Consider the following 25,859-nt stretch of genomic DNA (forward strand, 5'->3'; position numbering starts at 1 on the left):
AGGCCTGCGAGGAGGACACCGTGGAAGTAGAGGGGGGATCTGCATTTATTCCAGGGTCAGGAGAAAAACCGTGGCTTTGCATTCCAAGCCCCAGGGTACAGGAGACCAGGGGAGTGTCTCAGAATGGACGTTGTAGGGACATCCACTCCTCTGGGCCAAGAAAGACCCGAGTCATGGTCCTAGGTCACCTGAGGTACCCCTCTGAGCTTTCTGAAGCCCTTCCTCTGGGACGTGGGACTGTAAGTCACTTCTCCTGAACAGACTCTGAATTCGGTGGTGGTGGTGTGGAGGGAGGCACGGCGCTGACGAGGTGGTTCCCAGGAGCGGTGGTTCTCTGGAATTGTCTCCTACGGCAGGAGTCGGGTGGGGACAGAAGGAGAAATCTGGAGACGCGTCGAGGCCGCAGCCGGCCGCCTGCCCAGGTGGCAGAGGGGCCGAGACTGGACCGCAGCCAGAGCCCCGCGGTGTCCCGGCGCCCCTCCCCGCCGCTCCGGCCCTCCCACTTCCTCTGAAGGAGCCGCGGCTGTCAGGGAACCGGGCGCCGCGCGCAGTGCAGGCTCGGGGCGCCGCGCAGAGGAGGCTGCCGCTCTGGCTCGCCGCCCCCCGCCGCCGCTCCGCACCGGGCCCCGCCGCCGCGCCGCGGGCCATGGACCTGCCCAGGGGCCTCCTGGTGGCCTGGGCCCTCAGCCTGTGGCCAGGTACGTCCCCCTGTTAACCCCCACCCTGGCCTCCGAGAGCCCCTCCCTGACCCACCGAGGCCTGGGGTCCGGCGGCCAGGAGCCCGTCGCGGTGCGCTCCCAGGGTCCGACCTCCGCGGCTTTTGGGGACGTGGGTCCCCCGGGAAGTGGCTGCCGTCAAGCGGCTCGCCAAGTTCTACACAGGAGGGAGGCGCGCCGAGGCGGCCTGGACCGGGGACTTCGGTGTGTTTGGGAAGAGTTGAAGAGGCTCGAGTTGAAAACGCCGAGGGCCGGTGGCCCCTCCGGGCGGTCTGCTTTTCTCCAAGGGCCCCACCGAGCTTCCCGCACCGCCACGGCGGGCACTCCGGGTCCCGCCAGCGCCGAGGCTCGCGGAGGCAGCATCCCTAAGAGCCGGGAGCTGGGTGCGGCGGTCCAGGGGAAGGAGGGTGCTGGGGGAGACCTGGAGCTGAAAGCCGCCCAGAGTCCGTCGGGCCTGGACGGAGCGAAGCCTTGGGGCGGTCGGCGCCCAGGCTGTGGCGAGCCGTCGGTGGCCGAGCCAAAGGCGGCGGGGCGCCGCTCGGCAGTCCAGGCCCCCCCGAAAACGTTACCTGACCCTCGAAGTAGGGACGGGCCATCGCCCGTCAACCCGCGCTCAGAATTGTGCGCTCATTCAATAAAGCTGGGGACCGCGGTCGTCGTGCGCCGTAGCCTAATGCGCTCCAGGTGTCCGGGCGCGGTAGGGACCCCGGGCCGGCGGGGCGAGCGGCCCGGAGCGAAAGGCCACTCCGGGCTCTCTGCACCGGGGCACCCGGCCGGGGAGTCCCCACACCTGACATCCTGGTGAGACCCGCCACTCCGGGGCGGCAGACAGAGGCGCTCTTCTACAAATCCAGAAAGCTTGCAGGACCCCTCCTTGGCGTGGCCCAGTGCTCTGGCAGGGACCAGCGCCTCCGGGACTGGCCGCTGGGCCTAGCCTCCTCTTCTGCATGGGCTCCAGATCCGGGATGGGCCAGTAGTGGGAGTCAGATGCGATGGCAGGGGGAGAGGCTCCCTCAAAGAGCACAGGTGGAGAGCCCCCAGCCCAAGGAAGTTCACCCCAGTCCCGGGATACCACTGGAAACACTGTACACCCTTGTGGCCGTCTATAGTGGAGCTTCTGCAGTTGAAAGGGCCTCTGCTGGTGGGGTGCAGTTCAGATCAGAGAGTCACAGCTGAAAACAAACATAGATGCTTTAAGCTGGGAGGAGGGAGAGTTGGGAACAGCAGGGGAAGAGCTGGAACCAGGCGAGCATATATCTAGAAACCAGCTGATGGAAGCAGAGGTGAAGCCCTCTCTAGGTCATTAAGGCAAGAGGGGAACTCGAGGAACTGTCTTCAAGTCACTAGCAGATCCAGCCACAGGAAAAGGGAATGCACTCCTGTGTGATCCCAGATACGTGGGCCCGTCAGAACTTGAGTTGAAGTAGATGCTTTATGGGGCTGCTCAGGTGCTGCAGTTGTGAAGAATCCACCTACAATGCAGGAGATGGAGGAGGCATGGTTTCAATCCCTGGGTTGGGAAGATCCTCTGGAGTATAAAATGGTAAACCACACCTGTATTTTTGCCTGGAGAGTCCCATGGACAGAGGAGTCTGGTGGGCTACAGTCCATGGGGTTCCAAAGAGTTGGACATGACTGAGCAGTTGAGCCCACACACAGCTGCTTTATAGGCTAGAGACTTCAGGATACTAGAGGCAAAGCCTTTGAAATCAGTCTTGGCTTCCCATCTGGCTCTGCCACCCACCTTAGGCAGGTTATACAGTCTCTCCAACAGGTTTCCTCCTCTGTGAATGGAGATAGAAATTCTGAGTGGTTGGCTTGATTAAGTGAGGCTGCACCATAAGAAAAGTTGTTAATACAGCACTTGGTCAACAGTAGGGTTGAATCAATGGTTGATAATGATAATGGTAAAGCAAGGATGAAGGGGATGGTGGGTAAGGGAGTAGGGTGAAGGACACGGACAGGATTTGTGACTCAGAACTCCCTTTATATGGAGAAAACCGCTCCAGAGTTATGTCTGGTCAGTCTGAGTTCTTGAAATACGGGATTCATGAAACATATCAATCAATGTTGGAATGACATCTGCTTGCAAGCAGCTGAGGGTGGGGCCCAAGCATATATGCAGTCTGGGCCCTGCCTGTAGCTGAGAACAAGATGAGACCAGGGAAAGCGAAATAGATGCACTGGGGAGTAAGTGGCACAGAGAAGCTAAGGGCTGCAGTTCAAACAGGGGAAGTTCAATTCTGCTTGAATAAGCAAGGGAGGCTTCCTGGAGGAGGAGATAGCATTTGGACTGGGCCTTGAAGGAATTTGTAGAGTGTGGATAGACGTTCAAGTGGGACTGTTTGTACATTAGAGTGTCATTTCCTGGAACTACAGTAGTTAAAGAAACCAAAGATGAGTATTTGAAAACCACCAAGATGACTCTGATCCGTGGGGACTCTGAAGATTAGAAGGGTCACACAGATCATTGGGCCCATCTTCTCAGCTCCAGAACAGGATTGATGTTGATCTCCCATCTGTGCATCACATGGATTCAATGTGAGTGTTACTAGGAAACTTACCTGCTGGTGATGGCACAGTGTGGCTGGGCAGGAACCTTGTCAAAGGCCAAGTTGGGGTGGGTGGTAGGGGGATGGAAGTCCTCATGAAGTCATTATGAGTTCAGAGCCTTGATCCTTCCAGAGCTTCTGCTGCAGGCTGGGCAGGGTGATGAAGTGGGCAAAACTATCAAGAAAGCCAGAAAAAAAGTAGGCAAGTCCAAAGACATCTACAACTGACATTCTGAGAGAGCAGACCCACTGAGCAGAACTTCCCTATCATGACCCATCTGACGATTATGGAAGAGAATATACGAATGAGTCATTTTGCTATACAAGAAATTAGACACAACCTTGTAAATCAACTATACTTTGACAAAATTTTTAAAAATAAAATTAATTCCTCCCAGTTTGGAAGCAGAAAAAAATTTTAAAACCTTAGCCATTACTGAGCACTTGTTACCTGACAGATGATACACAGGGAGACCAGACACAGTGTGGGGCTGAAGGTCCTGGCTTTTCACTGCCCGGAATGGGTCTGACCTCTGATAACTGGGATTCTGTTTCCTTGGCAAGTTACTAACCAGCCCTGTGCCTCAGTTTTCTCATCTGCAAAATGGGGATGATAATATTAATAATAGAACTTAAAGAGTAGCCAAAGATGTATAATGTATATTAAGTACTTGAAAAGTTCCAGGCACACATTGAGCATCTAGGAGTTTGTCTTTCTTCTCCACCATCATCATCATCATTGCTCAAGGTACCAGCCATTGAATAAGGGATTTGAGGATGCAGAGTTGTAACTTTCAAACTCAAATTTGTAAGAGAAGTCTAGAGGAAGTGCTGGGATACTGGCAGCTCAGTGGAAACATGCATACCAGGGCCCTAAATAAACCTGAACTTCTCTTTCCCCAAAGGCCTGGCCCAAAGTCTTGATCATAATGGAAACTTCGGGGAGAAGGGTTGCCATTGAGGCTGTTTTGAGGTCAATGTGATCCTGGCAGGAGGGTTTTGTGTTGTTGGAGAGAAGAACCATCCCACACAGATGGCCCTTGTGGGTGGGAAGCCTGTCTCCTCACCATCCTCATTGTTCCTAGCCCACCCACAGAGGGCCATGGGCCCCTGAGGAACTCAGACAGCAACTCACCTTTGTTTTGCCCTCTGTGACCCTCTTCCTCTCCCTCCTGTAGTGATCGCTTCCTCCAGCAACAGGGAACTTCCCTTCCATCCTCTCTATTCACTGCTTAGGACAGAACTATGCACTGGGCTGGACTGGCCTGGCTCTTGATATAAAGAAGGGACTTTTGAAAATTCCAAAAGCCCTCTTTGCTCTTCTTAATGCCTGACTTTGGAGATCACTGTCTCACTGTAGCTTTCAGACCCTCCATACAGTGTTCTATCCCAGCTACAAAGAGAAAGGATCCATGATAGCCCTCCCCAGGCAGTGATAGCCTTTGGCTGACTCAGGGAGGGTCAGCTATGAAGCAAGCTTGAAACGTGCACCAACCCATCTCGAAAACGGTCTCTCTGCTGCCCTTATAGCTTAATGACGCTGCCCGACCGCCACCAAACTGTGGGCTACCATCAGGAATTCACAGCCATTTGGAACTACTTTCCCTGAAATAATTGTGAGCTCCAAAGTCACCCACATGCCCTCAGTGTGAAGTGCTTGCTCTGGGGAGCTGTGGTCTAGGCGGGACTGTCCCCGCCCCGCCAGGTGAAAGTCCAAAATGTTACCTGCGAGGGGAGAAGGGGAGGAGACTGCAGTTGGTCACCTTGTAAACCAAAAATAAATAAGCTCCCCACAAAATTTCATGAAGTGTCTTCATGGTGTATACTTACAGTCTTCACAAGATGAATAAAATCCCACCTGGAGGAAAAAGCCAGTGTGGTCAAACGTGCCCCCCTCCCACCCCACCCCCCACCTCTGCCCCTCATTTCCCTTGTCACTTACTGAGCAGGAGTGATGATTAGCATATGTGTGACCTGGGAACCCAACTGAGTTCAAATCCTTTCTGCTTGGGTGGCCCTGGATAAGCCCCTCTGAGACTCAATCCTCATGTGTAAAATGGGTAGAATAACACCTTCACAGGCTGATGTGTCCTTTGGATGATCTGTGGTTGATTCGTATCAAGGGTTTGGTACAGCGTCTGGTACCCAGTACTGCCTCAGCAAACAGTAGCGGTTCCTGGATCACCCTTCCCATCACTCACTTGATCGATATACCAGCACTGTGTCAAACACTTTCTCACATCTCAGCTAGACCTTGTTGTGGCCACAATCATCAGGTTACACATGAGACATTAAATAGCTCATCCGGGGTCTTGCTGATTGAGTAAGAGGTGGCATTTGGTGTTTGCCTTTAATCCATGCATAATGTCTCTTCCCTGGTGGCTCAGATGGTAAAGAATCCACCTCCAGTGCAGGAGGCCTGGGTTCAGCCCCTGGGTTGGGAAGATCCCCTGGAGAAGGAAATGGCAACCTACTCCAGTATTCTTGCCTGAAAACTTCCATGGGCTGAGGAACCTGGCGAGCTACAGTCCATGGGGTTGCAAAGAGTCGGAGACGACTGAGTTACTAACACTAACTGATGTCTCTTCAGGAAGTGGGCCTGGAGGGCACAGAAAGACGAATAAGATGCTCTTCCTGGAAGATGCTGTCCTTGGGGAAAGTGAGGCCTGTATACAGTGGCCACCCTCACAGGGGCATGGGCCCAGGGAGGCTGCTTCCTCCTTCAGACTCAGCTGGACAGTGATTTCACAGTCAGAATGTTGGCTTGGTGAGAAGTGGTCCTCATGCCATGTCTTGTAATATGACAGCCTCTCTCCCTCACTTGCTTTCCTACTCAGGGCCAAGGAGGGCTCTCCCATCTGCCCCCAAGACCCAATACTCTGGGCACTCTGACTCCCTCTCCAGCCCATCCTCAGGGTCCAGGCTGGGCATTTCTCTCCTCCCTTTCCCGCCTCTGCTTCCCCTAATCAAAACCTGCTCTGAGCTCCCAGCCCAATGAGTTAATGCATGCTGAACAGCCCTAATGAATGGTGACAACTTCATGGATCCTACCCAAAGGGATTTGCATTTTAACTGGTTTGTGCTTGAGCCAAAGAACAAGGGGCTAATGATGGAATTTCAGGTACCAGGATTTGAAATAGGTGAGACCAAATGGTTGAGGCTAGAGACCTTCCTGGCACGGTCCAACCCCTTAGCTCACTTCTGAATCACTGGTCAGATGCCTCCTATCTAGACCCTTGTGTATGAGGGGAGCCCTCATCCTGTAACGCAGGAGAAGCCAGTCTGTGGTTTGGTAATGCTGCTCTAAAGCAGGCAGAGGTTTTTCCACGTGGCATGTGGGGCGAGTTAGGCAAGTTGCTATAGCAATGTGCTCTAGGATTCCAAACAGGATGACACGGAGAGAAGGGGCTCCTGCCTCCGCAGCTGGGGTTGACAACTTTCTTCCCCAAGCCGCATCACCCAGCTGGGTCAGGCTACCAGGAATCCTGACCCTGCAGATTTCCAGAACTCGATTCTTTGCAGACTGGGCCTCAGGAAGGCCATGGAAAAATCATGAAATGAGCAAGTGGATGTAACTCCCAACAGTCTGCAAAGAGCCCTCCCGTACATTTTTTCTACCAGTCAGAACAGACTAGCTGAGGTCAGAGGTATGTCCATTAGATAGAGAGGGGAGAAAGAGGCTTTTCAAAGTTAAGTGATTTTCTGGGACTTCCCTGGTGGTCTAGTGGCTAAGATTCTATGCTCCCGATGCAGGGGACCTGGGTTTGATCCCTGGTCAGGAAACTAGATCCCACATGTCTCAGCTAAGTGTTCACACACCACACCTGAGTTCACACACTGCAACTAAAGATCCCACATGCCACAACTAAGACCCAGTGCTGATAAATAAATAAATACTTTCTTTAAATTAAGTGATTTCCCCAAGATCACATAGAAACTCCAGGGCAGATCTTCTGGTCAAAGATGAGATTAGGAACCCAGTTTGCTACATTCATCAGAGGAATTTAAGGAGAAAGCATTGCTTCAGCCAAAGGAATGAAGTTCTAATAGTAGATTTTCTACGTCTGTGGCAGGCAGGTAGGACAAGATCCTTGGAATCATTCTCCGTAGACTGCTGAGGGTGTCTCCAGTCTCCATCATTCGCTCTGCCTTGCCCATCCCCAAGCCCTCAGACTGCTGCTTTCTCCTGCTGCCAGGAAGAAGACCACAAAGCTATGTCTATCTCCTCTCCATCCACTGGAACTGCTCTTTTCCTGGATCCCTTAGCCCCTTATATTCAGTGGTTGCTGGCAATCATTAAGTCCCATAAATAGTATGTAGACAGAGCTCTTCTCTGAGTTTATTCCCACCACTTACCACATACACAGGGCCAGCTACATAATCTGTGGGGCCTAGTGCAAAATGAAAATACAGGGCTGCTTGTTTAAAGACTATTAAGAATTTCAAGATGGCCACAGCACAGCATCAGACCAAGGGGACCCCTTCCGAGTGTGGGGCCTGAGCCACTTCTCACAGAGTTCTCTCCTCTCGGGCTTATCATTTGGCAAGGAAGGCATGGCATCCCTCTTGACACATGAAGAAACTGAGTGGGTTGTCCATCTGGCCAGTATGTACTGAGCACCCACGAAACCCCAGGCATCTCCAGGTTCTGGAAATTCCAAATCAGATAAGGCCCAGCCTCCACCTCAGGGAACACAGTGAGGGCAGAGAGGTACAGATCACACACAGGCTGCTGGTGCAAAGTGCTGGTGTCTGTAGATGCAGAGGATCCCTGGAGCAGCTCTGTAGGCATATAGCGAGGACCGTGGGAAGATTTTTAAGCTATGGGATTCAGAAGATGCTTCTATTTCCAGTTACTAACCCAAGACCACTTTGAGAGCCTTTCTGGGGGACTTTCAAGCATCTGATGCTGAGCTCTGGAGTAGCCCCCTTGATGAACACGAGAAACCAAAACTCAAAATATTGGCCTTTCCACATGCATGCATGCTAAGTCGCTTCAGTCATGTCCGACCCTATGGACTATAGCCCGCCAGGCTCCTCTGTCCATGGAATTCTCCAGGCAAGAATACTGGAGTGGGTTGCCATGCCCTCCTCCAGGGGATCTTCCCAGCCCAGGACTCAAACCCAAGTCTCTTATGTCTCCTGCATTGGCAGGTGGACCCTTTATCACCAGTGCCACCTAGCCTTCCCACCAGCCGAAGGTATTGGTCCTGCTGAGGTCCTGCTGGGCTAACACTTGTAAATAAAGAGTTACTTCTCGGGTTTTTTTACCTGCCCACTTCAGCCCCCACTCTTGGTCTGCAGACAATCAGCAGATCCAGTGGTCCTCATTCCTGGGTGAAGAAGGGAATGATGGTGTAAAACAAAACCTTTGCCTGGGCCCCACCAGAACACACCATCACTATCTATGGTAGAGCCCAGCGTTGGCATTTTTGAAAGCTCCACAGGAGTTCTAATGGGCAGCTGAGCCTGAGAACCACCAGTGTCATCTAAACCCAATCCCCAGTCAAGCAGAAGAGGAAACACTGTCCAGGGAAGGGCAATGACTTGCTCAGGGTCACACGACCGTCAGTGGTGCAGCCAAGATGTAACCAGGTCTCCTGTCTCCCAGTTCTCCAGCCCAGCTCCCCCACCTGCAGTTTCACAGGATTCATGGCCAAGCTGGGCTGGAGACACAGCGTGGAAACAGAGTGTGGGAGGCTGAGGCACGAGGTGGAATTTGGGATGGGGGTTGGTAGTTGGAGGGTTATTTGTTAGTGACCCTGTCTGTGTCCCGCACAGGGTCATAAGCTATTGATCACTGTGTGGTCCCATGTGGGCCAAACAAAAGCCCAAGAGGGGCCTGAGGGTCACCTATTTGGCCAAGGATTCTGGTCAGAACTGCTCGCGTGCAGATGGACTGGCATGGTGGGAGGTGTCCAGCAGAGGGTTAGGCAAAGCCCATTAGAGTCATCCCGACCCTGTGATTCTGGGCCCCACTGAAGCTATTCTGAGCATTCAGATAAAGGAAGCACCTGACTCAGGGTTGGAACTGGCGAAGAGAAGCCCAAGTGGGGTGGGGAAGGGATGCTCTATCAGGAAAAAGTGGGGAGGCTTGCCCGGAGGGCAGAGGAGAAAGCCCCTGGGACCAGCCTGAGGCCCCAGCACAAACTCAGGTGTCATCTTCCCTCCTGCCCCCATCCACCCAGACCTTCCTCAATAGCAGATGAAGTGAAGCTTAAACACAAACTGAGTGTGTAGTCACTTCCTCTGCTTAAGGCCCTCAATGGCTCCCTGTTGCTTTTAAGTTGAGTCTAGCCTCTTTTATAGAACTCACCAGACCCTGAGTTGCCTGTACTCAGGACTCCCCGCTCACAGCACCCTGTGGCACCTCCACTAAACTGAGCTTCTTAGTTTCTCAAACACACTAGCTGTCTCTGTCCTTCACTCATATCATTCCCTGTATCCGATCTGATCCCCCCTTTCTGGTGTCTCCCACTTAGTCTTCAAGTCTTCCTCCTGAAAACCACACCTGACTCAGACAGACCTTGGATCAGTCACTGGTGTGAATCTTGAGATGCTTGTTTTCCCATGGTGTTAAACCCCCAGACACCACTCAGTATTATAATAGCCTGAAGAGTGTCCCCCACTGGACTAGAGCAGGGACCATATCTCTTACCAGTCTCTCTATCCTCCGCTCTCCCATAACGCCAGACATAGTGTGGGCATGCTCAGTAGATTCAGTCAGGTCTGACTCTTTGCCACCCCCTGGACTGAAGCCCACCAGTTCCTCTGTCCATGGAATTTCCCAGGCAAGAATGCTGGAGTGGGTTGCCATTTCCTTCTCTGGGATCTTCCTACCCAGGCATCAAACCCGAGTCTTCTGCATCTCCTTCTTTGGCAGGCGAGTTTTTTACCACTGAGCCACCTGAGAAGACCGCCAGACATTGTACTGCTCACATAATGTGTGTTGAATGAAAGAGCTGTCTATCCAAGTCAACGGAAAGATGTTTAAGGGCAAGATCGATGTCTTACGTTTCTTTGCAGATGTACCCACAAGAGCTCCTAACACAGTGGCTTGTATTAGGTGTTCTGCCAGGCTCTTTGGAGGATAAAAAGATAAGAGATAAGTCCTGTCCTTCAAGCAGTTTATGGCCTAATAGGAGAGAGATCTTTGGATAAATAACTAAGACAAAGGAGGAAGTAATAAAAGCTGTAAGAGAGCTACAAAGACTCTGGGATTTGAGAGTTGAAAAAGAGATGATTTGTAAGAGATGTAGAAAGAGTAGAGAGTATATCCGAAAAATGGCCTGATGTTGGTCAGCAGGATGCTGGAGTGTGTGCTGTAGGGAACTGCAAGAATGGAACATGGGCTGAGGCCACTGAGAGAGGACTGAATGCCAACTAAGGCATTGGATGTAGCAGATGGGAGCCATTGGAGGTTCTGGGGGGAGGTTAAAGGCATGTTCTGGGCTTTCCTAGTGGCTCAGATGGTAAAGAATCTGCCTGCAATGTAGGAGACCCAGGTTTGATTTCTAGATTGGGAAGATCCCCAGGGGAAGAAGGGAATGTCTACCCACTTTCAGTATTTTTGCCTAGAGAATTCCATGAACAGAGGAGCCTGGCGGGCTACAGCCCATGGGGTGGTAGAGAATCAGACATGGCTGAGTGACTAACACACACACACAGAGGCATGTTCTAATCTGTTTTGAGAGGCTCCCTTGTGGGGTGGATATGGGGGGGGCGGGATTTGAATGAGACAGGACAACAGCTAGGAGCAAGGAGGTTGCTAAGACGGCTACAACCCAGGCAGGAGGATGCCAGAGCCTGGTGTAAACGTGGTGAGAGGAGAGAGGAGAAAGGAACCTGTGAGGGGCAGACTGAACGTCCTTGGTCCCCAGGGAAGGAAGAGGAGAGAATATGGGGCCCGGGGCGTTTAAGGAACAGGAAGTTGAGTGGATTCTGGATGTGGTGAACCTATGGGGCTTTGGGGCAGGTAGAAATGTTGGCTGGGTGCTTGGAAGGGAGTCTGACTTGGCATGTTTTGACTGGAAGCCTGGCCCATATGTGTGCCTTGCTATCGCTCGGGCCTGAGTGAGAGAGACAGAAAACACTCCTGGCGTGGGGCCTCCTGTCCCTCCATCCCCTTTCCAGACCCAGAAGCAGTGATTCATGCCCCAAACTTAAAGAGAGCCCAGACTCTGATTTTAAAAGCCTTTCAGGGCAGAAGAAACCAACCAGAAGGCCAGACCAGACCACAAGCCAAACATCAGCTGTGGAATGTGCTTGCTGTTGATGGTGAGGCCAGCCAGGGGCAGACATGCTGGCAGGCTCGGCAAGAGGGCCCCCTCTGGTCTTCCCAAATGGGTCAGAATGGCCACCGAGATGGTCCCTGCTCTTTTGTCTCTTTTCCCTGCGGATCTGCCGGCCTTGGAGCACATCTTCAAGCTCACCCCTCCCCCACCCCCAGCCTGTAAGCTGGGCTGATCCCATCATCCTTGGTGTGAACGCTCTGGTCTGCCATCCTTCTTTCCACCTCTACTCAGCCCAGAGGACTAGGACTAGGGGACAGACAGGGGTCTGGGGGCTGCCGAGGGGGCACCTAGAAAGGTTCCCATGGCTTGTGGCCACAGCCAACCCACTGGTCTCCCTGCCTCCGCCCTGTCCCTTCAGCTCTTGCTTCCAGTGGCCAGAGGGCTGCTGCTGGGACATAGATCAGATCAGGTCCTGTCTCTTTGCCCCAAGCCCCCTGGGGCTCTCCTTCTTCTCTGGGTGAGACCTGTAGGATCCAGCTCCCCTGCCTTTCTGACCTCATCCTCTACTCCTCCCCCACTGGCTCCTTCTGCTCCACTCAGGCAGTTTCCGGAATGTTCTTGAAACATACCTGGCACCTCGGGCTTCACCTGGGATGCTCACCACCTGGGATGGTGCTTCACCTGGGATGCTCACCACCAAAGAGCCGCTGTCACTTCCTTCAGGTCTTTTCTCTAACACCTCCTCTCACAGAGGCCTTTCCTGCTCCCCTAACTAAAATGTCAGCCTCTCCTGTGTGCACTCCCTTACATAAGCCCCTGCCCCTGCTTTAGTCCCACTGGGGTGTTCCTCACTCTTGAGCATTAATACCAATTTTTAAAAAATTCACCTTGTGTATTGTCTGTCTCCTCCAACAGAGGTTAATCATGAGAGCAAGGATTCTTCTCGCTGTTGCTGGAGTGTGATTGCTTTGTGTGTGTGCTGTCTTTAGTCGTGTCTGACTCTTTGTGACTCTGTGGACTGTAGCCCGCCAGGCTCCTCTGTCCATGGCATTTCCCAGACAAGAACACTGGAGTGAGTTGCCATTTCCTCCTCCAGCGGATCTTCCCGACCCAGGGATGGAACCCTTGACTCCTGCGTCTTCTGCATTGGCAGGCAGGTTCTTTACCACTGAGCTACTGAGGAAGCCCATAATCACTTTACACCCTTGCATTAGTTTATGCTGCACAACAAAGGGAATCCGCCATAAGGATGCATATATCCCCTCCCTCTCCAATCTCCCTCCCACCAAACCAAATCCCACCCCTCTAGGTCATCAGAGAGCTCCAGGCTGAGCTCCCTGGGCTGTAGAGCAGCTTCCCACTAGCTACCTCTTTTACACATCACAGTGTATATGTGTCAGGGCTACTCTCCCAGTTTGTCCCACCCTCCTTTCGCGCTTCTGTGTCAGGACAGCAAGAGAAATGCAGATGTACACAGCATGGATTCTTGAATGTGGTTTTACATGTGTACCCCAAGGTTCAGAGAAGTGCCTGGCCAAAGTAGTCAAGTGATAAGTGGTTGTGAAATGAATGAATTAATCAATGAAAACCTCCCTCCAGCCTGCAGCAGCCTGCAAGCCCAGTAGTTACTCCTCCTTGAGATAAGTATCACCCAAGCTCCCTTTCTTAGGACACCAGTCCCCTAGGCATTTGCTCCTGACACTTCCAAGGCCATTTGTTATTAAAGACTTTCTCTCTAGACAAGAAGAGGGTGGTCGTGGTTATAAGTGGGCAGGTCTTGCAGGAGGGATTCTTGATGGGAGAAGGGCCTTGAGAGGGGCAAATCATTCACAGAGTGCAGCCTAGGCCAGCTGGCCCCATGCTATTCAGTGTTATTTACTATGACTCAGAGAGGACACAGGGAGACATGGGATAGGACATGTTTTACGCAATGAAAACCTAGGTATGTAATGGCACTTCCCAGAGAACATGGGGGTGGAACAGAAGTTTAAAATGCCTCTTTTCCCACAAAAGCGTAGTGATTCAGACATCATCGGTGGACCACAGAATGTGGACATGTCCTCTGGTACCCCAGAAGGAGCTGGGAGCACCCAGAGAAGATGGCAAGATCTGAACAGTAGACCCTAGTAGTAGACCAAGCTATGGTCCAATTCCTGGGAACCACCAGATCAGAATCTGCCTTGGTGACTGGGGAGATGATGTGAAACCCATTGAAAAGGCGGGGAGACTGAGCCTGAGCCCAAGGTTCGTATTAGGGGCATGTGCCATTGACTTGGGGTTTGAATAATGGCCCTGGTACTTAATAAGTGTGTGACTTTGGGTAGGTCACATCCTCTCTTTAGAATGTATGTGAAAGTGTTACTCGCTCGGTCATGTCTGACTTTGCGACCCCGTGGACTGTAACCTGCCAGGCTCCTCTGTCCATGGAATTCTCCAGGCAAGAGTACTGGATCGGGTTGCCATTTCCTTCTCCAGGGGATCTCCCGAGCCAGGGGTCGAACCTGGGTCTCCCACACGGCAGACAGACTCTTTACCATCTGAACCAGCAGTGAAGCCCCTGGAATGCATAATGGAAATGATGATGCCTACCTTGTAGAATTAGTATAAACCATTGGAAATGATACTGATTACCAAATGACAAGTCTGGCAAGGATGAGGTGCTCTCCTAAATGTGTACTACTTGCTAACAGTCACTGAGAGCTTCCATGAATCAGGCTTTGTCTGAGCACTCATCTTCTCAATAATCCTGTATGAGGGGTACTGTTACCTCCCCCACTTCAGAGATGAGGAAACTGAGGCAAGTCATTAAGTAATTTACTCAGGATCACCAGGGTCATAAAGTCACAGCCTGGGATTTGAATCCAGGGAGGTTTGAGGCCAGAAACTGCAATTCCTAGAGGTCATGTGACTTGCCTGAGGTCTTGCAGCTGCCGATAAAGATGAGTTCCAAACTCCAAATCCAGGTTTGATCATCTCCAAAAGCCACCTCCTTTCCTGCTTTTCCTGTACCGCTCACATAACTCTGGCCGTATTTGTGTAACATCTGGAATATTTTCACTTAATAATATTCATTCAATTGACTTTAAATCAACTAACTCAGTCTTTTCACATACCCTCATCCTAAGCAAAAATTGCTATGAAATCTAAGTTTTGATTTGCTTGTAGTTTTTTAATATCCTTTAAACATGAGTTGTCAAGTTTTCCCAGATGGCTCAGTGAGTAAAGGATCTGCCTGCAATGCAGGAGACACAGGAGACAGACGGGGGTTTGATCCCTGGGTTGGGAAAGTCTCCTGGAGAAGGAAATGGCAACCCACTCTAGTATTTCTCACCTGAAAAATCCGTGGACAGAGGAACCTAGTGGGCTACAGTCCATGGGGTCAGAAAGAGTCGGACCTGATACAGTGATAAAACACATCAGTGTGTCATTTTAATGTTCGCCTTTGTCCCACCTAAATTCTTTGCCCCCACTGTGCCACAAGGGACACTGGGTCCCCCTTTGCAGCCCTCAGGAAGGACAGCTGTCCCCTCATCCTTACTCATCCAGAACTGAAGTGCAATGAGGCTCTGATTTGACTGGGGGATTTTTTTGACAAGAGAGATCTAAACTCTACTTATGTGTGGCATGATTTCTAAGCTACCCTGGCTCTGTTTATTTGGAGGTTTGTTTGTTTTACTGTTTATTTCTTTTTATAAATATTTATTTATTTATTTGGCTGGGTCTTGGTTGCAGCATGAAGGGTCTAGTTCCCTGACCAGGGATTGAAGCCGGGCCCCCAGCATTGGGAGTACAAAGTTTTAACCACCAGACCACTAGGCAGGTCTTTCCTTGGAGGTTTGGTCAAGGACCCTGCCAGGGCTAGCACCTCCTTGGCACATGCCAGGAAGAGTCCCAAGAAGTTAGCAGGCTTGGCCATGTTCTCTCATGCTCAGCCCTCCCCAGGGTGAGGCCCAGGAGTGCACTTTCCCACCACCTGATAGCCAGGTCCCTCACTCTTTCTGCAGTGCTGTTTGGGTTGGCAGTGGCTCCCCTGGACTGGTGCCCACTGCTGATGGAGACTGGCTGGGGGAGAGGGGCCTGCCCAGGGTGCCCCTCTCTCAAGGGCAGAGGGAGCTTTGATGTGGAACCAGAGGCCAAGAGCCCCAGATCAAAGCTTTGCTGAGCATGGGGCTGGCTTGGAGTTGGGAAAGAGGTGGGGGAGTGGTATGGGTGGTGTAGAAACCATTGGGGAGGGTTGTCCGAATAAGTCTTTTGTCTCCATCAAAGAAGAGGAAACCCCAATCCTCTCCATAACAAATGTCCTTAGAGGGTGTAGGTTAAAGTGGAAAGGATATTGCTGCTTTCTCTAGGCCCTAACAGCTCCAGAAAGGCCTCCTCTTCCGAGAAGCCCTCCCAGACTTCTGCTAAAGTGATTATCACATTTCTGTGAACTTCTGTATCACCTCAGCTGCATCTCCTCACCTGTCATCTTATCAGCTGTACTCCCACTCTCCACGAGGCTGCATGTCCCTTGGGCAGTGGGCACTGTTTACCTCCTTCCCTCTTACTTTCTCCTCCCCTGTGTAGCATCGCACCATCTGCCCTTCCTCTAACTATTAGGATCCTGACACTTCCCCAGGCAGTTCCCACCAGGCAACACTTCTCTTCTCTAAACCTTGACTCCTCACAGCCTGCTGGACAGTAAAACAACTGGAAACGAAGTCACACAGAGGAGTTCACAGCTAATAGAATGTTAGATCCGCCCTGCCTCGTATTGATTTTATAGGAAAGGCTATCTGAAAGCAGCCAGGACTTACCCCAAATGGACCAATCTGGGCCAACCCTGAGTGTTACAGAAGTGGATACCAAAGCCTGGGACTGGATTGTATCCCTCATTAACTGGACCTTCCAAGCCCAGGGTCATGAAAAAGCCCTGGACCGTGGATAAAGACTTCTGGGTCAAGTTCAGGCTCCAATTCTAAACTTAAATTAGCCATGTGCCCTCTTAAGACTTCCATTCAATCACTCCTAAAATAAATGTTTGGCCTTCCTGTTTATGAAAGCTCTTTGGGGGCTGTGCTTCCATGCTTCTGCGAACATTTCCTGAGCCGGAGTTTTCCCTCTGGTTGTAAAGCTACATGTTACATGAGAAAGACGTTGACTACAGAAAATCTTTTTAATTTTATTTTATTTTAAACTTATTGAAGTATAGTTAATTTACAATGTTGTGTTAATTTCTGCTGTATAGCGGAGTGATTCATTTATACATATAGATTCAGTTATACATACATATACATTCTCTTTCATATTCTTTCCCATTATGGCTTGTATATATTATGGACATTGAATATAGTTCCCTGTGCCATACAGTAGGACCTTGCTTATCCATGCTGTATAATATATTAGTCTGCATCAGTTCAGTTCAGTTCAGTTCAGTCACTCAGTCATGTCCAACTCTTTGCGACCCCAGGAACCGCAGCACGCCAGGCCTCCATGTCCATCACCAACTCCTGGAGTTTACCCAAACTCATGTCCATTGAGTTGGTGATGCCATCCAAGCACCTCATCTTCTGTCGTCCCCTTCTCCTGCCCTCAATCTTTCCCAGCATCAGGGTCTTTTCAAATGAGTCAGCTCTTCGCATCAGGTGGCCAAAGTATTAGAGTTTCAGCTTCAATATCAGTCCTTCCAATGAACACCCAGGACTGATCCCCTTTAGGATGGACTGGTTGGATCTCCTTGCAGTCCAAGGGACTCTCAAGAGTCTTCTTCAACACCACAGTTCAAAAGCATCAATTCTTCGGCGCTCAGCTTTCTTTATAGTCCAACTCTCACATCCATACATGACTACTGGAAAAACCATAGCCTTGACAAGACGGACCTTTGTTGGCAAAGTAATGTCTCTGCTTTTTAATATGCTGTCTAGGTTGGTCATAACTTTCCTTCCAAGGAGTAGGCGTCTTTTAATTTCATGTCTGCAATCACCATCTGCAGTGATTTTGGAGCCCCGAAAAATAAAATCAACCACTGTTTCCACTGTTTCCCCATCTATTTGCCATGAAGTGATGAGACCAGATGCCATGATCTTAGTTTTCTGAATGTTGAGCTTTAAGCCAACTTTTTCACTCTCCTCTTTCACTGTCATCAAGAGGCTTTTCAGTTCCTCTTCACTCTCTGCCGTAAGGGTGGTGTCATCTGCATATCTGAGGTTATTGATATTTCTCCCAGCAATCTTGATTCCAGCTTGTGCTTCTTCCAGCCCAGCATTTCTCATGATGTACTCTGCATATAAGTTAAATAAGCAGGGTGACAATATACAGCCTTGACGTACTCCTTTTCCTATTTGCAACCAGTCTGTTGTTCCATGTCCAGTTCTAACTGTTGCTTTCTGACCTGCATACAGGTTTCTCAAGAGGTGAGTCAGGTGGTCTGGTATTTCCATCTCCTTCAGAACTTTCCACAGTTTATTGTGATCCACACAGTCAAAGGCTTTGGCATAGTCAATAAAGCAGAAATAGATGTTTTTCTGGAACTCTCTTGCTTTTTCGATGATCCAGTGGATATATTGGCAATTTGATCTCTGGTTCCTCTGCCTTTTCTAAAACCAGCTGAACATCTGGAAGTTCTTGGTTCACATGTTGCTGAAGCCTGGCTTGGAGAATTTTGAGCATTACTTTACTAGCGTGTGAGATGAGTGCAATTGTGCGATAGCTTGAGCATTCTTTGGCATTGCCTTTCTTTGGGATTGGAATCTGCTAATCCCAAGTTCGCAGTCCGTCATCCCCCACCCCCTTCTTCCCCAACAACCACAGGTCTGTTCTGTATGTGAGTCTTTCTTTTTCATAGATGAGTTCATTTGTGTCATGTTCTAGATTCCACATCTAAAGGTATGCAGAGGTATCCTATGATCTTTGTCTTTCTGTGTTTTACTGACTTAGAATGATCATCTCTAGGTCCATCCATGTTGCTGCAAATGGCACCATTTTTTTTTATGGCTGAGCAGTAGTCCATTGTGTATATGTAGCACATCTTCTTTATCCACTCATCTGCTGATGAACATTTAGGTTGTTTCCATGTCTTGGCTATTGTGAATGGTGCCACTATGAACATAGGGCTGCATGTATCTTCTTGAATTAGAGTTTTGTCTAGATATATACCCAGGAGTGGGATTTCTGGGTCATATGGAAACTCTGCTTTTAGTTTTTTGAGAAAACTCGATACTGTTTTCCATAGTGCCTGCACCAGTGTACACTGGAATTCTATTTTAAAACAACTTCATCTAGAACATATATGGACCCACTGTATGACTGGCCCTTCCTCATCCGCATGTTCATGAGGAGTCTTGTGCTTCAGAGAAGTCCTGGGCTTCAGAGTCCTGGGTTTCCAAGAGGGAACTTGGAACCTGAACATCCCAGATAAGTGGCTATCCTTGGCTTGTATTCTTTCAGTGACAGGAGACTCACGATCTCACAAGACAGGCCTTTGTTTTCTAGCAAAGGCAGATGGAGTCCTGAGCCCTTAATTCTTCTAAGGTCATAAAAGTGGCACTAGACGTTGGGGTAGTTTTGGAATCATAAGTAACTGACTTATACCAAAAACCAAAGGGCTTCTGCATAATGCCCAGAACCAAAGCAATTCCATTCCTCAGCGTCCTCTATCCCCACCAAGCCTAGCCAATAGCATCCAGCTTAGCTTGGGTTCTGGTGCATTTATATTGAGCTTTATGCAGACAGAGAACTCTTCAAATGGGTGGGGTGTATCCTTTGTAGGGTGGACCCTGCAGGCTTGAAAGGGACGGGCCCCCACAATTCCTTTTTTTAGTTCGCATTCAAAGACCAGGGGCAGACAGGCCTGCAGTTCTCTGAGTCCTCATTGCCCTACTTCCTCTCTTCCAAGGGAAAGCCTTGCCACAAATTGCATATCCTGAGCCTTGTCTTGTTCTTACTTTGTCCAAACACCCCCTGGACTGGCACTGACCTCAGATGCCCAAAGCTCTTGATCTGCACACTCCATGACAAGCAGGAGACAATCTTAGGAGCTGGAAAACCAATACCAAACTGTCTGAGCTCTTTGAGCTGGTTAGTACGTTAGGAAAGGGAGGAACTCACTGTCCAATTCGTCTCCCCTTGAAATGACCAGTGGCCAGGATCAAAAGTGGGTAGAGCCGCCACGTACAGCTCTGCAGGCTGGGTACTGCATAACTCAGGCTGCTATTAGGTTGGCCAGAAAGTTCGTTCAGATTTGTCTTTAGCCTACAGAAAGTCCAAAAAGCCAACCCAATACAACATAAACAGCCCCCTCTGCAGTTGTGAAGTGTAGTGCAGTGACCCAGGGAGTGACAGATAAAGAAATTGGTAACAGAGTACATGAACAGGCTTCATTAAATCCGACACAGGGATTTAGAGATACAGCATCTAGTCCAGTGTGTACTTGTTACAAATTAAGAAATTGAGGGCCGGGGAGAGGAAGAAATTGGTCCAGAGCCATAAAAACAAGTTAGAAGCTGTGCTGGGATTAGAACTAGGGCTTCTGAAGCCAAATTCAATGCTCTGACTTCCCTCCCTTCCTGAGGCTCTGACTATCAAGTTCGCCTTCTGCTTCTTGTTGGCAGGTTAGTGCGTGGGGTTAGTGAGGTTCTCAGAGGCCTGAATATTTCTAGGCGCTCTCTCTCTTTTTGGTCTCATATTGTCTGATAAGTCCACAGGTGCAAACTGAGCTTCTGTTGTGTGCTAGACGTTGTTCTAGATCCTGAGGATTAAGTGGGCAGAGAGGCAGATACAGTCCCTTCAGTGGAGTGCTGGGAAATGTGTAATAACTGACTCTGGCTCTTGGGATGGCGTGGAGAGTCCTTCTTTGTAGCATTTGACAGTGACTGTGGTGTAATCACATCTATAAATCAACTTTAAGCTACCAACAGCCATCACTGAGCGAAAACATTGTACACAATTTTCTCTTGAGAGAAGAGTCCAGCACACCACTAGCCCCTTCCCTTGCGGAACTTAAACTCCAGTGGGAGAATAAACAAAGAGCTCTCGTAGCCAGCTATAATTATCTTTAACTATAAAAGAAGTAAAGAAGATGCTTTGAGGGAGAGTAATGGATTCTCCATAGCATGGTCAGGAAGATTTGTCCCAGGCTGTGACATTAAAACTGGAGGTTGAGGGACTTCTGGTTAAGACTACACACTTCCAGTACAGGGGACAGAGGTTCAAACTCCGGTCAGAGAACCAAGATCCCATAGACTGCGTGGTGCAGCCAAAAACAAAAGCGAAAGAAAACTGCAGATTGAGAAGGAACTGCCTGAGCAAAGATGTGGGAAAGACCTTGAGGTGGAAAGAGCTTGGTTAGAGGAGCAGGGAGGAAGGCAGTGTGTCTAGAAGCCGCAAGTGATGAAGTTCGTGGCGCAGAAGCAGACAGATCCTACAGGGCCTGGTGGGTCCTGGGAAAGGGTCTGGAATCCACCCTACATGTAATGGGAGGACCCTGGAGGGTTTGAAGCAGCAAAGTACTAGTATCTGGTTGGCATTTTTAAAAGATCACCCTGGAATCGAGTCACCAGTTAGAAGACTGGTGTTTAAGTCCAGGCAGAAAAGGATGAGAATAACTCAGACCAGGTGATGTCAGAGGAAATCGAGAAGAGTGGACTTGAGAGGGCTGGAGGGGGTAGAACCTGCAGGGTTTGCTGATGGGAAGGGGAGGAAAATCCCGAGGAAAGACCTCCAAGCTTCTGACTAGAGCAGCGGGGTGGGTGGTAACGCCAAGTGCATTGATGGGGAGACTCAGTTTGGAAGAGAAAACCTCAGGTACCTCTTCAGTCATGTGACGTGAGGGATGCTATAAGACATCCAGGTGACAATGTTCTAGGGGCAGCTGGATGTTGGTCGTGGGACTCAGAAGGCAGGGCTGGGCTGGGCTGGGGTGTGGTCTGGGGTTCTCAGGAGCCCAGGCCACTTTGGGGTGACTGGAGGAAGGCAGCAGCCGAGGCACACCACACTCAGCCAGATACTAAGGTGGATATTTGGGGTCACATCTCCTGATTCCAGTTTTCCACACAGCTTGGGGTATGTGTGTGTGTTTTAGTTAATCAAGACTTCATTGTACTTTTTTTTTGCATACTTCTGACTTTTTATTCAGCTTGCCATATACACACAAGATCTGTATCTATGCAATACTTTGTTTTTCTTTGTTTTTTTTTTTTTATTTTTATAATGTTGTGTTGGTCTCTGCTGTACAACAACACAAATCAGCCATAATTATACATCTATCCCCTCCATCGGGAACCTTCCTCCCCTCCCCACATCCCACCCCTCTAGGCCATCACAACAAGAATTCATCATGTCACTGATGCTGTGTTTTAAAATCCTTCAGAGCAGCTCTTGAAAGCTTAAAGAAAGAGCTCCATTTTGATCAATATCTCTACCTAGAGAGAAAGATAAATGATGTAAGGCAGAAAAATCCACTGGCTTTCATAAAACTGTGAGTCTTATTCCTGACAGAGGTGATCCGTGTGTTCTCTGAAGGCAGGCAATGGCTGTCCAAAGCTGGGAGTGAAAACAATGTTAATTACAGCAAATTTCAGCGTGGTGTTTCTGTTTCCAATTTCTAGGCCTGTTTTCCATGAGCTTGACATCTGCTTAACCAACACATTGGCAGACTCCTGGTTTTTAAAAAAAAAAAAAAATCAAAAGGGCAGATTTTTGCTCTCACCAGCACTTGCTCCGACTTTCCATCTCCACCCTCTGGATGCTGATGTGAGGGTCTCTATTCAACCGCATCCACCTGCCCCCAGCAAGCATTTGGTCTTCTCCTCAGACCCTTAGCAATGGAGCGCCCCCTGAAAAAGACTGCCCAGCGCATGTCTGTTGGTTTCTGACTTAGAGAATTCTTCCTTCTACAGGGCTGTCAATGCTTTGGAGAGTTGAGGGGATGTTTTGATAAGTCACACATTAGCGAGCATGTGTTTGTATAGTACAAAATACAACACTAGGGGAACAGAACCATTTTTTAAAATTTATTTATTTATTTCATTTTATTTTTTTGGCTGTGCTGGGTTTTCCTTGCTGCTCACAGGCTTTCTCGAATCTTCCCTGGTGACTCAGAGGGTAAAGTGTCTACCCGCGATGCGGGACACCCGGGTTTGATCCCTGGGTCAGGAAGATCCCCTGGAGAAGGGAATGGCAACCCACTCTGGTACTCTTGCCTGGAAAATCCCATGGACAGTGAAGCCTGGTAGGCTACAGTCCATGCGGTTGCAAAGAGTCGGACACGACTGAGCGGCTTCACTTCACTCACAGGCTTTCTCCAGCTGTGGCTAGCAGGGGCTACTTCTCGCTGTGGTGTGCGGGCTTCTCAGCGCAGTGGTTTCTCTTGTTGCGGAGCACGGGCTCTAGGTGCTCGGGCTTCCATAGCTGTGGCACACAGGCTTGGGTGCCCTGTGGTATGTGGGATCTTCCTGGACCAGGGATCCATCCTGTGTCCCCTGCATTGGCAGGTGAATTCCTAACCAGTGGACCACCAGGGAAGGCCCAGAACCATTTTCTGATGAAAGAAGGATACTGGAGTAGGGGAGAGAGGTCGGCAGGTCAGGCACCCAGCGTGTATCATGGGGGCGCCCAGAGCCTGGCTGGAGAGCAGAGGGTGAGTGGACAGGGGGGCTGTGGGCAAAGGGAAGGCTGCCTTGTGTCCCATCTGCTCACGTCCTTCTTAGATGTGCGGTGCATGCTCAGTCTCTCAGTTGTGTCTGACTCTGTGCGACCCCACGGACTGTAGCCCACCAGGCTCCTCTGTCCATGGAATTTTCCAGGCAAGAATACTGGAGTGGGTAGCCATTTCTGATGAGCTCATCCTTAGCCATTCATTCACTTGCTCATTCTTTTATTTTTTTCTGTTTTTTTTAAATTTATTTATTTTTATTGAAGGATAATTGCTTTATAGGATAATTGTTTTCTGTCAAAGCTCAACATGAATCAGCCGTAGATATACATATATCCACTCCCTTTTGAACCTTCCTCCTATCTCCCACCCCTCTAGAGCCCCTGTTTGAGTTTCCCGAGCCATACAGCAAATTCCCGTTGGCTATCTATTTTACATATAGTAATATAAGTTTCCATGTTAGTCTTTCCATACATCTCACCCTCTCCTCCCCTCTCCCCTTGTCCATAAGTCTCTCTTCTATGTCTGTTTCTCCATTGCTGCTCTGTAAATAAATTCTTTAGTACCATTTTTCTAGATTCCATATATATGTGTTAGAATACGATATTTACCTTTCTCTTTCTGACTTACTTCACTCTGTATAATAGGTTCTAGGTTGATCCACCTCAGAACCTTGACTCAAATGTGTTCCTTTTTATGGCTGAGTAACATTCCATTGTGTATATGTACCACAGCTTCTTTATCCATTCATCTGTCGATGCGCATCTAGGTTGCTTCCATGTTCTAGCTGTTGTAAATAGTGCTGCAATGAACAATGGAATACATGTGTCTTTTTCAGTTTTAGTTTCCTCAGGGTATACTCCTAGGAGTGGAATTGCTGGGTCATATGGTGGTTTTATTCCTAGTTTTCTAAGGAATCTCCATACCTTCTTCCATAGTGGCTGTATCAATTTACATTCCCACCAACAGTGCAAGAGCATTTCCTTTTCTCCACACCCTCTCCAGTATTTATTGTTTGTAGACTTTTTGATGATGACCATTCTGGCTGGTGTGAGGTGATATCTCATTGTAGTTTTGATTTTCATTTGTCTAATAATGAGCGATGTTGAGCATCTTTTCATGTGTTTGTTAGCCATCTGTATGTCTTCTTTGGAGAAATGTCTATTTAGGTCTTTTTCCCACTTTTTGATTGGGTTGTTCATTTTTCTGGTATTGAGTTGTATGAGCTGCTTGTATATTTTGGAAATTAATCCTTTGTCAGTTGTTTCATTTGCTATTATTTTCTCCCATTCTGAGGGTTGTCTTTTCACTTTGCTTATAGTTTCCTTTGCTGTGCAAAAGCTTTTAAGTTTAATCAGGTCCCACTTGTTTACTTTTGTTTTTATTCCTGTTACACTAGGAGGTGGGTCATAGAGGATCTTGCTTTGGTTTATGTCATTGAGTGTTCTGCCTGTTTTCCTCTAAGAGTTCTGTAGTTTCTGGTCTTACACGTAGGTCTTTTAGTCATTTTGAGTTTATCTTTGTGTGTGGTGTTAGGAAGTGTTCTAATTTCTTTCTTTTACGTGTAGCTGTCCAGTTTTCCCAGCACCATTTATTGAAGAGGCTGTCTTTGCCCCATTGTATATTCTTACAAATTTGTCAAAAATAAGGTACCCATAGGTCCGTGGGTTTATTTCCAGGCTTTCTATCTTGTTCCATTTGTCTATAGTTCTGCTTTTGTGCCAGTACCATACTGTCTTGATGACTGTAGCTTTGTAGTATAACCTGAAGTCAGAAAGGCTGATTCCTCCAGCTCCACTCTTCTTTCTCAAGACTGTTTTGGCTATTCAGGGTCTTTTGTGTTTCCATATGAATTGTTAAATTTTTTGTTCTAGTTCTGTGAAAAATGTCATTGGTAATTTGATAGGGGTCACATTGAATCTGAAGATTGTATTTGGTAGTATAGTCATTTTCACAATACTGATTCTTCCTAGCCAGGAACATGGAATATCTCTCCATCTGTTTATGTCATCTTTGATTTCTTTCATTAGTGTCTTATAATTTTCTGTGTACAGTTCTTTTGCCTCCTTAGATAAGTTTATTCCTAGATATTTAATTATTTTTGTTGCAATGGTGAAGGGGATTGATTCCTTAATTTCTCCTTCTGATTTTTCATTGTTAGTATATAGAAATGCAAGTGATTTCTGTGTATTGATTTTGTATCCTGCAACCTTGCTAAATTCACTGATTAGCTCTAGTAATTTTTTCTGATACTATCTTTAGGGCCTTCTATGTACAGTATCATGTCATCTGCAAACAGTGAGAGTTTTACTTCTTTTCCGATCTGGATTCCTTTCATTTCTTTTTCTTCTCTGATTGCTGTAGCTAAGACTTCCAGAACTATGTTGAATAATAGTGGTGAAAGTGAACACCCTTGTCTTGTTCCTGATCTTAGGAGGGATGCTTTCAGTTTTTCACCATTGAGAATAATGTTTGCTGTAGGCTTATCATATCACTTGTTCATTCTTCAGTCTGTTCTGTCCACTTTGTTGGGAGCCTGTTGTGTCCCAAACACTGTGCAGGGTTCAGGGGTGAGGAGGGACAGAACCCTCTCAGTTCATTTAAAGTCACCTTCCTTATGGCACCAAAGGCAGGGTTATCATAGGGTCTTCAAAGCTTCAACTCAAATGAAAGCTTCCCAAAGAGAGCTATTGCTGGTCCAGCTGGAAGGATGTCATTTAGGGGTGTG

The 25,859-nt window shown here is 48.8% G+C and overlaps 1 protein-coding gene across 1 annotated transcript in view; it reads left to right on the forward strand.

The window, feature by feature from the left end:
- The first annotated feature begins 510 nt into the window (after nt 1–510).
- Nucleotides 511–25,859, forward strand: part of ITGA11 (integrin subunit alpha 11) — a 130,030-nt gene continuing 104,681 nt past the window's right edge. The window contains exon 1 of the mRNA XM_043919816.1: nt 511–698. Coding sequence (XP_043775751.1) covers nt 647–698 — 52 coding nt within the window. The 5' untranslated portion in view covers nt 511–646. The remainder of the gene's footprint in view (nt 699–25,859) is intronic.

This window comes from Cervus elaphus, chromosome 12 (genome assembly GCF_910594005.1).
Source record: "Cervus elaphus chromosome 12, mCerEla1.1, whole genome shotgun sequence".
NCBI lineage: Eukaryota > Metazoa > Chordata > Mammalia > Artiodactyla > Cervidae > Cervus > Cervus elaphus.